General features: G+C 37.4%; 1 protein-coding gene across 13 annotated transcripts in view; it reads right to left on the bottom strand.

Annotated features, from left to right (window-relative positions):
• ARID2 (AT-rich interaction domain 2) overlaps positions 1-10,934 on the bottom strand; it is a 237,071-nt gene extending 226,137 nt beyond the window's left edge. For 4 of the 13 annotated variants that reach the window (XM_056799014.1, XM_056799017.1, XM_056799016.1 and 1 more), the window contains exons 1-3: positions 10,762-10,930; positions 7,486-7,579; positions 6,304-6,401 (exon numbers count right to left, since the gene is read on the bottom strand). Coding sequence is in view for 1 of the 13 variants with exons in the window: in XM_001367027.3 (XP_001367064.2) it covers positions 6,304-6,401; positions 7,486-7,579; positions 7,697-7,788 (284 nt within the window). In the remaining 12 variants the exon portion in view is untranslated. Of the gene's footprint in view, positions 1-6,303; positions 6,402-6,688; positions 7,066-7,485; positions 7,580-7,696; positions 7,983-10,761 lie in introns of those variants that run through there. The other 9 variants (XM_056799021.1, XM_001367027.3, XM_056799018.1 and 6 more) reach the window with 9 other exon arrangements.
• Positions 10,935-15,224: the final 4,290 nt, after the last annotated feature.

The following is a 15,224-nucleotide window of genomic DNA, read 5'->3' as shown; positions in this document are numbered from 1 at the left end:
CTTACAGACTTGCTATGGCATTGAGGTCAATCGAATAAGGGTTATAAAAATGGTAGACCTAGAGTTAGAAGGAATCTCAGAGGCCAGTTACATTAAATCCTTTATTTTACAGAGGCAAAACTGAGGTCCAATGAGAAGTTAAGTGACATGTCCAAGATCACATGGTTAAGTATCAGAGACAGAATTTGAACTCACTTCCTTTGACTCCAAATCCAGCATTCTTCTTTATATTGGACCACATAGTCTCTCTAGGTTGAGTTAATATTAATTCCACTTTAATACAAATCTATGCTGTGTAGTACTGGCAATAAAATGGGATTTCCAGGACATGATATTGAGCTAGGTTTCTTCTAATCTTTCTCAAACCTTTCTATATATGCCCTTTAAAATATTTTTAACTTTACATAGAAATCAGATTCAAGGCAAATTCATAAATTGATGATTTATATAGATGCAATAGTCTTACTAGTTATAGAATTATTTTTTCCATTTATAGAGCATTCACTCTTTACCAGTTTGCAAAAACACACTCATGTTTTACTGTATGCAGTATCATCCTTGTTTGAATTCCTCCAAAATAAATCAGTTTCTATCTTACTTCAAGTGATTCAAAAGAAGACTTATTAAATAAGGGCTGGGCTACGTATGTGGACTCTCTTGGGATGCTTTAAAGTAAAATACGTAGCTTTGTTCATCCAAATTAACAAAGAAAGATAAACATTTTCTCTAATAATAACTATCATTTAGATATTGCTTTAAGGTTTACAAAGCATTTTATATGTTATTTTATCCTCACAATAAACCTGAGGTACATGCTATTATCCACAGATTAAAAATGAGGAAACTGAGGCTGAGAGAGGTTAGGGTCCCACAGCTTATAAATATTTAAGGATAGGATTTGAACTCATCTCTTCTTGACTCAAAGCTCAGCATTCTATCCAATGCACCACCTAACTGCTATCTACTCATTGGTTTTAATTAGGCTTAATCCAGAGAATATATTTACAATGACAGAAAACTATTTAGAATGAGGTAGTAAGGTATAGTAAACATTAACACTAATTTTGGAGTTAGAGGATCTGTAACCAATGTGGCAGAAAGTGTTCAGAGGAGTATCTCTGTATTTGTCACCTGTGCTCTTTAAGATTTTTATCAGTCACTTGTATAAATATATAGATTGCATGTTCATCAAATTTGCAGATGACACAAAGTTTTGAGGGACAACTTTAGCATATCTAACATATTAGATAACAAAGTACAGATTCAGAAGGATACTGAAAAGCTAGAGAAATTGGCTGAATCTAATAAGATGACATTCAACTGGAATAAATATAAAGACTCCCTCCCTCATATTTGGGTACTTTGTTAATATAAGCTGGAAAGGCGTAGTTAGATAGTAGTTCTGAAAGGAAGATCTAGAGGTTTTAGTGGGCTGCAAGTTCATAAGAATCAGTCATGTGATAATTCAATCTTGGGCTGTGTTAAAAGAGGCCTACCTTCCAGGAATAATAAGGCATGAGTTTTACTGTACTCTCGATCCTGGTCAAACCTCATCTAAAGGATTGTCCTCAGTTCTGAGAACCACTATTTAAAAGAACATTGATAAGCTGGAGAGTGTCCAGAGAAGGGCAACAAGCATAGTGAAGGGCCTTGAGTCTATGTTTTATGAGAATTGTTTGAAAGAACTAGAATGCTTAGCCTGGAGAAGAAAAGCCTCTAGGGAGTCATGATAGCTGTCTCCATGTATCTGAAGGACTGTCATGTGGAGGGGAGATTAGACTTAATTCTCCTTGTCACCAAAGAACAGAACAAAATAAGCAATGGGTAGAAACTGAAGAGACAAAATTAGGCTTGTTGTCAAGAAAAACCTCCTAACAATTAGAACTAGCCAAAAGTGGTGTGAACTGATGAAATTAGTGATAAGCTTTCTCTTCTTGAAGTCTTCTAGTAGAGGCTGAAATGACTACTCAGGTTGTATGTAACAGTAGAGAAGCCTTTTGTGTATGCATCAGATCACATCCCAGAAATCCCTTCAAACTCTCAAATTCTGTAATTCTGTAAAATTCATGTTAGAAGGCATGATGGTAGTTAATTCTAAATTAAGTGTCTATCTTAAATGTGTTTTTTTTTAACTTTATCATTTAATGGCTATTATAAATGGAGGAAATTAAGTTTGGTGTGTGTATTTATATTTAATCCTAATGAATTTCTATTTATTTCTAAATATACTTTTTATTTACTCCTATTAAATGTCATTTTATTAGATTTGGCCCAATCCACTAGTCTGTCAAGGTCCTTCTAGATCTTCATTTTATGTTAGTTATCCCTCAAAACTTTGTCATCTGAAAATTTGATTAAAATGCCATTTATACAAGTGATTGACAAAAATCTTAAATAGCGCAGGGGCCAAACAGAGATCCCTAAGGTACTCACACACACACTTTCTGCCATAATGGTAATGGAACCACTGATTCCAAAACTAATGTCATTTCTATTATACTTTACTACTTTTTTTCTAAGGGAAAATCCTTAAGGATTAAAAAGTATTTCACATACATTGTTTCATTTGATCTTATTAGTCCTTCAAGGTTGAGATATAGATTTTTTTTGCTAATGAGAAAAGAGCCTCAGGTAAACAGATCTGTCCATGATATAACTAATATGGATTGGAAGCAAGAGTTGAATTTCAATCTCCAAGTCTAGTGCACCTTCTACTAGACAATACTACCTTTTCACACTTAACATTTTAATATTCAGACACTTAGCATTTTAATATTCAGAAGTAGCAGAGTCTTACAGTTCACCTAATGCAATTCCCTCAATTTACAGATAAAATTAAGAGGTTAAGGAACTTGTTCAAAGTTAAACCAACAGCACACATGTTTAAAGGTCTTTAATGCTTTCAAAGTACTTTCCTCACAAAACTCCTAACCCTGTGGAGTAGAAAGTAGAAATATTATATATACCTATTTTGCAGCTTTGGAAAGAGGCTCAAGAGGATGACTTACAAAAGTCACACAGGTAGTTGGAACAGGGATTCAAATTCAGGTCCCTTGGCTCCAAGTCCAAATGCTATTATACAAAGCTTAATCACCTAACCTTTAAAAAAAATCCAGTTTTATAATAGAAATGTCGAGTTGGCCTTGACTACCAAACTACCAAAGCACTGTCAATACCAGGCAAATTCAAACAAAATTCTTTATCTAATATTTTAAATATTTCACTAAACCTGAATATCACAACTTCAAATTCAAAATAAAATATAAGTAGTAAATCCCATCAATCTTATCCCTAAAACAATATTTTTAAAAATTTGAACAACTTTGAAACTGTCATAAAAACCAGTCATATCTAAACTTCAATTACATTTTAATCCCTTAGCATTATCTGCCTGAGAGACTGACTTTCTCCTACTTGACTGATTAAATATCATTGGCTTAAAAAATGGCAGTAATTCCTCCAACAAAAAAACATTAGTAAGGGTACTGAACTTTATCATGCCTTAGTTTCACTGTCTAAAATAGGGAAAAATTGTCACTCCAAGGCATTTAATGAGGACACTATAAAGATAAATCTGTGAAATAAACTGAGATTTTCAAAGAAATAACTACATAAAAAATGTTTTTTCAGTCAAAATTTTAAAGTTAAGTTTTCCACTTTAATTTGATGTTAAATAATCTTCAATTTTTTTTACTCCTATGCCAAAGTTTACATAAATATCCTATTAAACTTTTTACTATCAAGCTTTGGAAAACAACTGTAAATTACGCCCTCAATTTTTTCAACTATAAAATGAAAACCGTGAACTAGGTGCTCTCTATGGTCCTATCTAAAATTATATGATTGTTTATGTAGATATGCACAAATATCTACACTTGGAAAGATATTAATATATATTATACAAAATTCAGTAAACACCTTTATGCTCAGTTTGAGGCAAAATCAAAACAAAAATTTAAAGACATGCACATGACCAGCACTTGAATTTTCTGTCCTTAATTAAAATATCATTCTTATTAAGGAATAATTATTCTCTGAACTAGAAAAAAGCATGATAACTATTTGGCGAACTAGATAAAAGTTCCTTTTGCACCAAACAAATAATTAACTTCTAAAGTCACTTGCTTTAATGTTTCTTTCTTTTAAAAGGCACTCTTGTAGTAACTAGCAGTGTGATAAAGGTGTCCATCTAAATTGGTATCCTGTCTGCAAGGAGATTATTTTTCAGGGGAAGGTGAAAACTCTACCATAATATATCTACTGTCACTGTACAATTTTGTACAAAATGTACTGCTAAACCCATAGGGAATTTTTCGAGATTTAAAGTACAAAATTTTATCCTGTATATTTCTTTTATAAGTTATGCAAATCTTCACAAGGCTTTATTTCCAAGTCAAATGATACAACTTTTTCCTAGTAACCTAGTTCCGATCTAAAATAACAATGCTAGGAGAACAGATACGTGGAAAAAAGTTAAAGACCCAGGATAACAAAGGGTTTATAAATGTGGTAGAAAACAAAAGTATAGGAGATTCACCTAAATAACTATATTACAACCTTGATAGTGCTTTGGTAAACAAACTTAACATTTCTACAGATTACCAACAGTAGATATAACTCCAAGATAAAATTATAGATACTAAAACAACTTTTTAAAGCAGAACCTATGATTGGCATTTTTTTTAGTCAAAACTATTTTTAAATGCAATTAGCTACATTAAAATATTGGATATTTTTTAAAATCCAGTATTTCAAGAAAGCAAATCTATATTCTAACATCAAAACTCTTCCACTTTTAAAAGGTGTTTATTTCATGGAATGTGAAGTCTTCAGGAACATATAACAATGCCATAGTTAAATCCTAAGTACCTCTTGGTTGCTTAGGCATTATTATATAAACTACAACATAGTTTATATTATACAAAATGGATAAAATTTGGAAAGGCATGTGAAAAGTCTACCTGTCTCTGAGTTACAACAAGAAAATATAAAAAGCCTAAAGCTAACTTCAATAAGTTAGTTTTTCTTTAGGAAAATTACTTAAAATTAACAGTGAAAATAAGTGAAAGTCAACCAAAATATGAAATACTTCTCACCCCATTCCTGCATCATCCCTTATACATGTTTTAAAAGATATTCCGCTTTTCTTTAACTTTTATTTAAAACTAACGCACATATATCATCACACGAGGCACACAGAAACTACTGATATCTGAGATTATGCAGATTTCTGTGCAACTCATAACTACCCCACAAAGTAGTGTGTGAACTCTTCAACTTCAAGTCTATAATCAATCTAAGACAGCCAATAGAAAGTTTACTTGTGCAATTACTTCATTTCCTTCTGGAGAATGCTTACTGTGACACAATAGTTTGTATACATTTTGAGCAATGAATAAATGCAAACATCAAAATATGTAAGTTATATTACAAAACAAAAGCATGAATGGCACTTATGTTTTCACTCCAGACAAAAACATTAACAAAGTCTTTATAAAAGTTCTCCCCCCAAAAATGAACAATTTCAATTATCCTTTTGGGTGAATAAACATTAAAAATAAAATAGGCTACTTGCCTCCCTCCTTACAAAAAGTTTCTATCTCAAGGTATAGTAACTAAAGTGGAGCACAAATCACAATTTTATTTTAAAGTTCATGGTATTCAGATAAAATAGAAAAAACAAAAACTTGAAACCACAATGTTTAACTTTGTGTATTTAGTATTTAACAAATATTAAAGTCATTTTACTTTTTCTAAAAATTTAACAATACTTCAAAAATGTGTTTAAATTACACTACTTTAACTGCTCCTTGAAGCAAGTCTGGATATTCAAATTACTTTGAAAAACTAACTTCTTCATACTTTACTGCAAAGCTATCCAATAACATCTACCCACAAGCCTCATTTTTAAAATCCAGAAAGTATTTTTTTTAAGTGAACAAGGTTCTAAAACAAAGAATTTTTTCCCTAAGAGAAACAAAGTTTCAGGAACTAGCTTTACTCAATAGCTACCATTACCTTTCAGCTTCCAGTCAATATCAAACAATCAATAACAATGTCACAAAAGTGTTTACAAACATGGGGGGAGGGAGGATCACTCGTAAAGTTTTAGATGTAAAATATAAACAAACAAGAGGAAACGCCCCATACATTTAATTGATACTTAAGCATCTCTCAGACTCTATAGATTAATAGCATTGAAACATTGTTTTATTTTAAAACATTTAATGATTTTAAAGCTTCCCAAAAAATTGTGTTAAATTCCATATTCCCTAATAGTATGTAAGAGTCACTCCCACTTACCGCAAGTAATACTGTTTTAAAGCAAAGGCAGCATTAGAACAACTTCTGGGAAAGTTAAACTCTTCTACAATTTCTCCCCACTGATTCTTTTCAGAAACCTGTTAAAACATAGACACACATGTCTGAGAGTGAATAACCTGCGGAAACGCTAACCCAGCAACATAAATACTCATTCTACTAAGATCTATCAGTAGCTAAAGCATGAATCGATAAGAAATACATTGAGAAGGGTCTGCCTGTATCAATGAGTTTTCTCCCAAGTCAGGGATTTAACAACATTCGTTTGGTTTGGGGAGATCTGGTGGGTTTGGTTTGTTTTTGAAGCACTAACAATAACCAATCTCAAGTCCCTAGGCTGCTTCCTTCCATACACATTAATACATACACAAACACACAAAAGTTCAAAATGATCAATACTCTTCCTGACGGCAACTGTCCCAGGTTTGGGGAGGAGTGGGGGGAGGGGGGAGGCCGGGACGGGTAACGATTCCGATCCTTCCCTCAGATCTATCCATCTCTATAGGCCCTTCTTTGAGGCCTACAGTTTCTGCCTAGCCTTGAAGCCTAAGATGGCTATTTAGAGACAGGTCCTGGTTTCTTTTGTTAGCGATATAAACCAAGGGGGAAGGGGCTGAGGCGGTGCCCCCGGCTGCCAGGATCATTTCGCTGCAGATTATCGATGTTAAACCTGCCCGCGCTAATTTTGAGTTGCACGAAAACTGCTCTGAGAGTCTGTGGCTCTGTGTGTCTCCGCCTGTGCTAGCGCGGTAGCGGCGGCAGCGCTCATAACAGGCAGCACAAACTGACTCAGGGAGCGAGAGCCCCGCGCGCGCACACAGACACACACAGACACACACACAGACACACACACGGCTCCACTCCTCCCCAAACCCTCGCTGATGGGGCGAGGGGAAAGGGGGTACCCAGTAGTGTGCGGCGCACCCCGGGCTCCACACACAGAAACACCCCCCCCCCTCTGCTGATCGCACGCACACAAGCCACAAGGCCAAAAAAAAAAAAAAACCTCCACAATCTGCCTTCTTTGCCATCGGCTAAAAAGAAAAATAACCCTTTTCTCCACCGAATGCACCCCCCCCATCCCCGAGTTTCCACTCTGGGGTCAAAGGAGACTTTTTGGAGGAGGTTAGCGAGAGGGAAATACAAATTAAAACTTCCACTCACCTTCGCGAATCCGCCTAAAGTAGTGACTCTGGTGTACAGACCGTGAAGATCCAGCTCCTTCCCACCCACAGCAGGGATCTTCTTAAAAGGAGACCTACCGGAGAGAAAACACCGCACTTGTCAGCCAGGATCCCCCCTTCTCTCCTTGGGGTCCCCTCCCGGGTGAGAGGATCGCCTCCAGTCCCTTCCCCCCGCCCGATTTTGCTCTCACCCTCTGCTGTGGTGGAACTGCCGCAGCTCGTCCAGGAAAGCAAGTCCCTTTCTCCGCTGGTCCGGCGGCGCCTTCCCAGTCGAGTTTGCCATTATTTTTTAAAAGGAGATTTAAAAAAAAAAAACGGATCGCTGTTTAAAAAGCGTCCCCCACTCCCTTCGCTGCCTACCAAAGCCTGGAGCCCATTCCTCGGCCGGCGGCAGCAGGGCTCAGTCATGGGCCGGCGGCGGCGGCGGCGGCGGCGGCGGCAGCGGCGGCGGCGGCGGCGGCGGCGGCGGCGGCAGCGGCGGCGGCGGCGGCGGCGGCGGCGGCGCAGGGAGGGAGGGAGGGAGGGAGGGAGGGAGAGAGGGAGGGAGGGAAGGAGGGGGAGGGAGGGGAAGGGAGGGGGGAGGGAGGAGGAGAATGAGAGAGCAAGAGTGGGGGGAGGAGGCGGGAAGGAGGGGGGGTTCTAAAAAAGTTTAAAGAAATCCGAGAGAAACCGAAGAGGTAGGTGACGGCCGAGTCTACATCCTACACGATAAGCGAGATCCCCCCCACACACACACATACACAAACCCCCAACCCCTCTAGCCTGTTTCTCTCAGCACCACCAGGCCAGCCAAGTCCACTTGGGAATGAGATTCAACATGGTTCTGCTGTTTGGGACACACGAGCGGGAAAAAAAGAGGAGGAAGCGGGGCTGGAAGGATCGGTGATTTTCGGTGGTTGGGTTGGGGCAAGAGATGGGGGAGGGGAAGTCTGTGTATGTAGATTTGTCAAAAGCAGTGTTGACGGTGTGGGTTACTGACGCTGGCTGCTCTATGTAGCTGTCACTGTGGATGCAGCGAGCGATTCACTCTCAGAAAAAAAATCTAAGGTAGTCGAGCTGCTCCGTGGTGGTGTTGGTGGTGGTGTTGATGGTGCTGCTGCTGCTGCTGCTGCTGCTGCTAGATGTCTGCCTCTCTTCCCTTCTGCCGCCGCAGAGCCCAAGTGCTACACAGCGACACCCGAGGGCCGCCCTGGACACAGCGTCTGGCTCCACACAGCCCCAGCAGCAACTCGCCGGGAACAATAGATTTAGCTTGCCGAGGCTTAGGGTTCATCTGCAATGTGCCGCACACTTCACACGCACACAAAGCCGGCGGAAAGGGGGAGGGAGGAATGGGGAAACGGCTACTACCGGTTGTTTCAGGGTTAGGGATGGAGGAAATGTTCTCTTCCCTGACTGGTTTTTTTAAAGTGTTTGAGTCATTTTACTCTAGAACATCAGGGGGAAAGGAAACTTGAAACTCATTTTCCTCATCCTTCAAAATGTTCATAAAAGTGGAATAAAGTCAGAATAACTTTTTTTAAGGCTAGCAGAGAGGATTTTATGTGTCCTGGTAACTTTTTTTCTAGAAATGTCTCACAAACTTGCTACAGCAAAAATATAAATTAAGTCTGTCATACCACTTCATGAAATATCTAAATTGCCCAGTTCTACGAAAATGACACTAATGCTTCATCTTCCTTTTTGTAATTAACAGAGGGCCTGGATCCCTCAAAGCATTCCATAAAGAATAATTAACCCATTCTAGAAGGCAGTGTCAAAACTTTCCTAATGATAATTAGCATGTATTTTATATTAAAGTTCCTTGAACATAAGAGTAGGGACAGGATTTGTGATTTCATAGATATAGGGAACTCCCAAATGAGGAAACGCCCTATGCCACCTTCTCAGCAACTTAAGACTGAGACTTCCTAGAGCCCTGGGAAGTTAAGTGACTAGTACACAAGATCATGATATAGTAATGAAGCCAGGTCTTTAGGGGTGCATGACAATTATGCCACAATGCTTTTTAAATCCTAAATAATACTTAAAATATGATATTCAAACCATCAGGTCACGATTAGCTATGTCAGATTTAATATACTTATTTTGAAGAGTGCCTACAATGAGATTTGTAAACTCAATGTCCACAGTAGGGTACATTTGTTAAGATAAAAGGCATAAATGTTAAGTCTCCACGCTACAAGTATAGCAGATATGACAGATATGGTGGATATCGGGCAAAATAATTAAATGACTATTACGAGGTCAGAGTCTGATTCTATTCTAGGCAGTTAACCTGAAGTGCTTATTGCTTTATCATATTCTGCACATATCAGATTCTCTTTTCAGACTCATAATCCAGGAAATGTATATTCCTCAAAGTAAGTTTATGCCTATAGTATGGTATAAGTTAAACCAAGAAGCATAACAAAAATATGAGCCTTTGAGCTGTTTGGGCCACATGGACTGAGGACTGGATTGGGGAGGGTATGAATATTACTCTGCTGGGAGGGGAAAGAGGTCAGGATCAACCTTTTCCCTTCTCAAGGGTTCAAGGTAGGGGTGATGGCAGCGAAATTGCGTAGCCTTGCGTTGTGCGGGTTCCCTAAACACTGCACTTGCGCATAACCCCTTACGTAACAGTCAGCGCCCGGGATTCCCTGGGGGGGCGGAGGGAGTCCACTCAATTCAACCATTACACATACCCCTGGCTGCTGTTGCAGCCGCCTCACAAAATGGCGGCACCCTTAGAGGAGACAGTGGCATTTGCCTCAGCCCCATTTTGTGCGAGGAAAGAGATCTGCTAACATAGCCTGGCTCCAGCTCAGAGCTTGGGAAATCCTACTATAAGGAACGAGACTGAGAGAAATGTCAAGATCTAGCGGAGATTTCAAGGACTTTCAGCACCACTACTCGCCCTTACTCCTTTTTACCACTTTTGTTTAGACAACTCGAAGGAGGCAAAGGAAAAGTGGGAAGAAGGAGCACCGCGGCCGGCCGGCGGCCGGCAGCTGGGGAGCCCCGCCGAGCGCCCGTGTGACCTCGTGGCCTAGCGCCTCTGTATTTTTCTTTTTCTTTTCCTTACTCGCTTTCCTAGGGAACTCTTTGAGGAATTGGAATTTCACGTGGATGATCTTTCCTAGAGCGGTCGGTTGGAAGAGAAACGACGGGGATGTGTAAGGCGCCGAACCGGTAAAAGAAAACGGACCTGACAGGATCTGCCGCACCTAGGGCTGAGGAAGGAGGTCTATTTGGCTCCTGTAGCCCGCTTTACCTCGAGATTTTGCAGATGATGTATAAAAGCCAAAGACCCCTTCGAAACCGCCACCTCCAAATTCTGGGTGCTGGCACCTTCCATTTTGCCGCCTGCTTCAGGAATGCATGTGTGGGCTTAGAACGGGAGCTCAGCTGGCGGGGGTGCCTGCCTGCGGAGGGACTCCAGGCTTCCTAGCCTAGGCTGAGACTTGGAGTGCGGGAATTTGGGACGCACCCTGGCAGGCAGTAATGCTTATTAGAATGGCATTGGGAAATGGGAAATGAAAGGTATTGCCATTTAAGAAAACATTTTTAGAATCGTGGCTTGAATAATCATATAAGTGGATTAGACCACTCTACTGTGGTCAACAATTATAGGTCTTTTTCTTAAAGGGAGGCAGAAACTTGAAACTTAATTTTCTTAAGATTTTGTGCTGCGCTTTATATGTAGCTATAAACTTAATACATGTATATATTAGCTCCATCCTTAAAAATATATATTTTAATTAAGCTGTTACGTGAAGCTATAGAGATCTTTCAAAATAACCCCACCTCAGTAGAAAGGGTTATCATCAGAATGAAATGTATCTGTGTAGAGCTCAGCTCAGATTCATAACTTTGAATGTATAAATATTAACGAAATATTTGATATCAGTAAGGTAAAAATATAATAGTAAACGCTTGTCGTATTTATCCTATTACAACGTAATAAAAATTGTAACAAGCGACTAAATAGGTATGAATAAATATTGGGATTAGAGAAAACACTCATTAAATGTATAAATTATTAAAAAATACTTATTTTTAACATTTCGCAATAGTCATTTGGCTGAACCTATGCTGTTTGTTTTGGGAGAGAGAATAGTTGTTCACATTGCTTCCTAATGTATAGCTACAGCTCTGTTATTCTTTGCTGAGTGAATCACTATTATATGTAGTGCCTGGTCCTTTGTGCTGCAGCTTTTTCCTTTCATATTTTTAATCAAGCTGGTTACCACTCCATCAAACAGTAATTCTGTTGCAAGAATAGCCTTTTTTTAGCAACTAAGTAGCCAGATCATAATATTTGTAGTCTCACAACTTTTATGTTTTTTCTCTCTTTGATGATTGAGGTCTGTCATCTGAGGAGAGGATTCTTTCTTTCAATATTACATTACTAGTAACCTAAATTCTTAATGCAATACTGCTTTTACTGTAGTGGATATCATAAATGAAAAGCAGTAGTGAAAGAGTTGGGTGTTGACAGTTTAACAGTAATAGTCAGTTAATTTGATTAGGAAACTAGTGATGAAATTCAATTTGTGAAATTATTTTTAAGATGCAATTTAACATAATTCCTTTAAGAATATATATGTAAGCAATAGCATTAGAAACTATTGTAACTAGATTTTATAGGTCAGTGTTTATCCTTGTAGGAAGTAATATTTAGGCAAAATGTAACAAAATATAGCAGCACTATAAGCCTCGTACATAATAATAATCTGGAACTCAAATTTCTACTTTATGCTAATCCTTAATTTTAAAAAGAAAAGGTATTTATTGAATAAATTAATTAGATTAAAAATAATACTTCTTAGATAAGACATAAATGCAAAATACTTCTAATATATCTTCAAACCATTGACCTCATCAGGTGTAAGTGCTTTCTCCAAAAAAGGAGAAGAGAGCAAAATACTTAAGATTACATCAACAAAAATAGCAGGTGTATTAATATCTTAAAAATCTGGTTTGTAGTGAAAAAGTTAATGAATTGGCAATAGAGTATGGCGGCATGACATGATTTTTTTTAACCTAGAGAATCTTATTCACTTGAATTAGGAACATAGTATGACAAAACTCATTGGGAGATTTGAAAATTTCAATATCTTTAAATTTTTCAATAAAAAGCATTGAACAAATAAATATTTTTAAAACAATTTCATCAATGACAAAACCAGTTATTTTGCCCTTAAATGCTATTCAAAGTTAACAGAACTTTCCTCCCAGAATAAATATTAATGCTTTGATGTCTCATTACAAATGCTTAAAAAAACAAAAATCTTACCTACTGGCTTAGTATCAATACTAAGTATCTATTCCTAGGCAGAAGAGTTAAGCTATTGGGTTAAATGAGTTGCCCAAGTCACTCAGCTAGGAAGTATCTGAATACTCCTGTCTCTAGGTCTGGTTCTCCCTATTCATCAAGCCTCCTAGCTGCCTGTATAAAATCATTTTTGTGTAATATTATTCTGCTGAATTTGAAAGTTTGATTTCAAATCTTGGACTAAACTTTTATTTTCATTTCTACTAGTGAATCTAAGTTAGTATTGGCAACTAGACATTTAAAGAGGAAATAATTCTCTATCTCTATGATAAGTTAAGAATTAAAGCAACCATAGGTTTGTCTAATATAGACATTTGGGGGCAATTATTTTAAAGATGGTTTATTTTCATCAAAGTGGTTATTCTACATCATTCTGAACTTTTATGCAAAATGTTTTTATGTCATAATGCAATTAAGTAGATTACTTTATAATTTTACCTGATTCATATATGGGGACACATCAGTGACATTATGAGTTAAATTGAAATATTTATATATTTATAAATATTTTAAGAACTTTTGAGCTCAGGAGAAAAGTGCTATGCAGATACAAGCTCCTATTTATGAACTTGTGGAACATAGATTTTATAGTTAAAAGAAGTCATCTAGTCCTCCTTTTATAGAGGAGAAAATTGAAACTTAAATTAAATGATATGACCATAGATAGGAAGCAGTAAAATGAGATTTGAACTCAATTTCTCTCACTCCCAATGCAACACATCCCATTATTCAAGAAACATAGTTTAATGGAAAGAACATTGGACTTGGAATCGGGAAAATCTGAATATGTATCACTATTCTGACATTACTAGCTGTGTAACCATAGGACATCAATCAAAAAGCATTTTTTAATCACTTATATGCCAGGCATTGTGCTAGGCACTAGGGATAGAAATATAATTACATTCAAATAGGAGAAGAAAAGAGCATATTTTAACACTAGCTTATTAAAATTTTAGTGTATTTACACCTTAGAAATCACCAAATGCTACATAAATTAGAGCTTGTTTTGTTTTATTGTTTTGATGATTGTCTAGATTGAATAAAGTGATGGAGAAAATGTTAATGATATATACTAAATTTAAGTTCATCATCATCTTTTTCCTTTGGAAAGCTCATTGTTGAATGTTTACCAGAACCTCCTTGTATGAGAGAGTAAATATAAAAAAAAGAATATTTACAAGTAAGTGCCAAGGGAGCGGGGGTTGGGGGGTGGGAGTCCAAGAGAGACTTTCATGGAGAAAGGGGTGCCGCTTGAATTTTGACTTGAAGAAAGAAGGGAATCCACTGAGGCAGAGGTGAGGAGGCAATACCTTCTAGGCCTTGGGCAATAGCTAGTGCAGACAGAGGACAAATGAGTATCTTCTGTGAGGGAAAGAAAAGACCAATTTGTCTAGGCCACAGAGTTCAGAAGACGTAGGCCAGAAAGTCCACCTGAAACCTGGTTTCAAAGGACTTTAAAAGCTAAACAAAGGAGTTCATACTTATTGTAAAGGCAGTACAGAGCCATTGAATTTATTGAGTAGGGGGATAGGAATCATCAGATTTGTACTTAACAAAAATCATTTGGGGAAAAGAGCAGGTAGGGAGACCAGTTAAAAGAGGCTGGTGCAGAAATCTAGCTGAGAGGTGATTAAGGCCTGAACCAAGATAGTGTCTGTGTAAATAGAGAAAAGGGGGCTTGTGCAAGACATGTTTTAGAGGTAGACATGGCAAAATTTGGCAAATGATTAGATTTATGGGTTGAAGAAGAAAAGTTTTTTCAAGAATAATAATGAGGTCTTAAACCTTGGAAACTGCAGTAATGGTGCTTTTGACAGAAATAGAAAAGTTTGGAAGAGGGTAGATTTGGGGAGAAGATAATTTTGAATAGGCTGAGTTTAGAGGTGTCTCAAGGACATTCAGTTTGAAATGTCCAGTAGACAGCTGTTAATGCAAATATGTCCCTAAACCTATCTTAACCTGTATCCTCATCTATAAAATGTAATGACCAGAGAGGATTCTCCAAAAGATCCCAAAAATGAGAACCATGGAATCATGGAATTCAGAGCTGGAAGGGAATTTAGAGGCCATTAAATTCAACCTCTCATGTTAATATATGTACATAATAATATAAAGCATTTTGCAAACTTTAAAATTATATTAAAATGCCAACTGTTATTGTTCATTCTATACCTCTTTGCCACCAATTCTAAATACAGACTATATTAAGAATTGCCTGTGGGAATTCCTATAACTTGACAATGGAAAATGAAAAGTATTAAGCCCTGGAAATATTTAGAATTGTTCAACAGAGTAAATGATAAAGCTCTTTTATCAACCTTTAAGAGATATATGTGATGAAAATTTTTAAGTCAGAGAGCTTTTTAAAGTATAGTTTATGTTTTTTAAGGTTAAAA

Source organism: Monodelphis domestica, chromosome 5, assembly GCF_027887165.1.
Source record: "Monodelphis domestica isolate mMonDom1 chromosome 5, mMonDom1.pri, whole genome shotgun sequence".
Taxonomy (NCBI): Eukaryota; Metazoa; Chordata; class Mammalia; order Didelphimorphia; family Didelphidae; genus Monodelphis; species Monodelphis domestica.
Note: the sequence above shows the minus strand (reverse complement) of the source record. Positions and strands in the feature narration are given on the sequence as shown.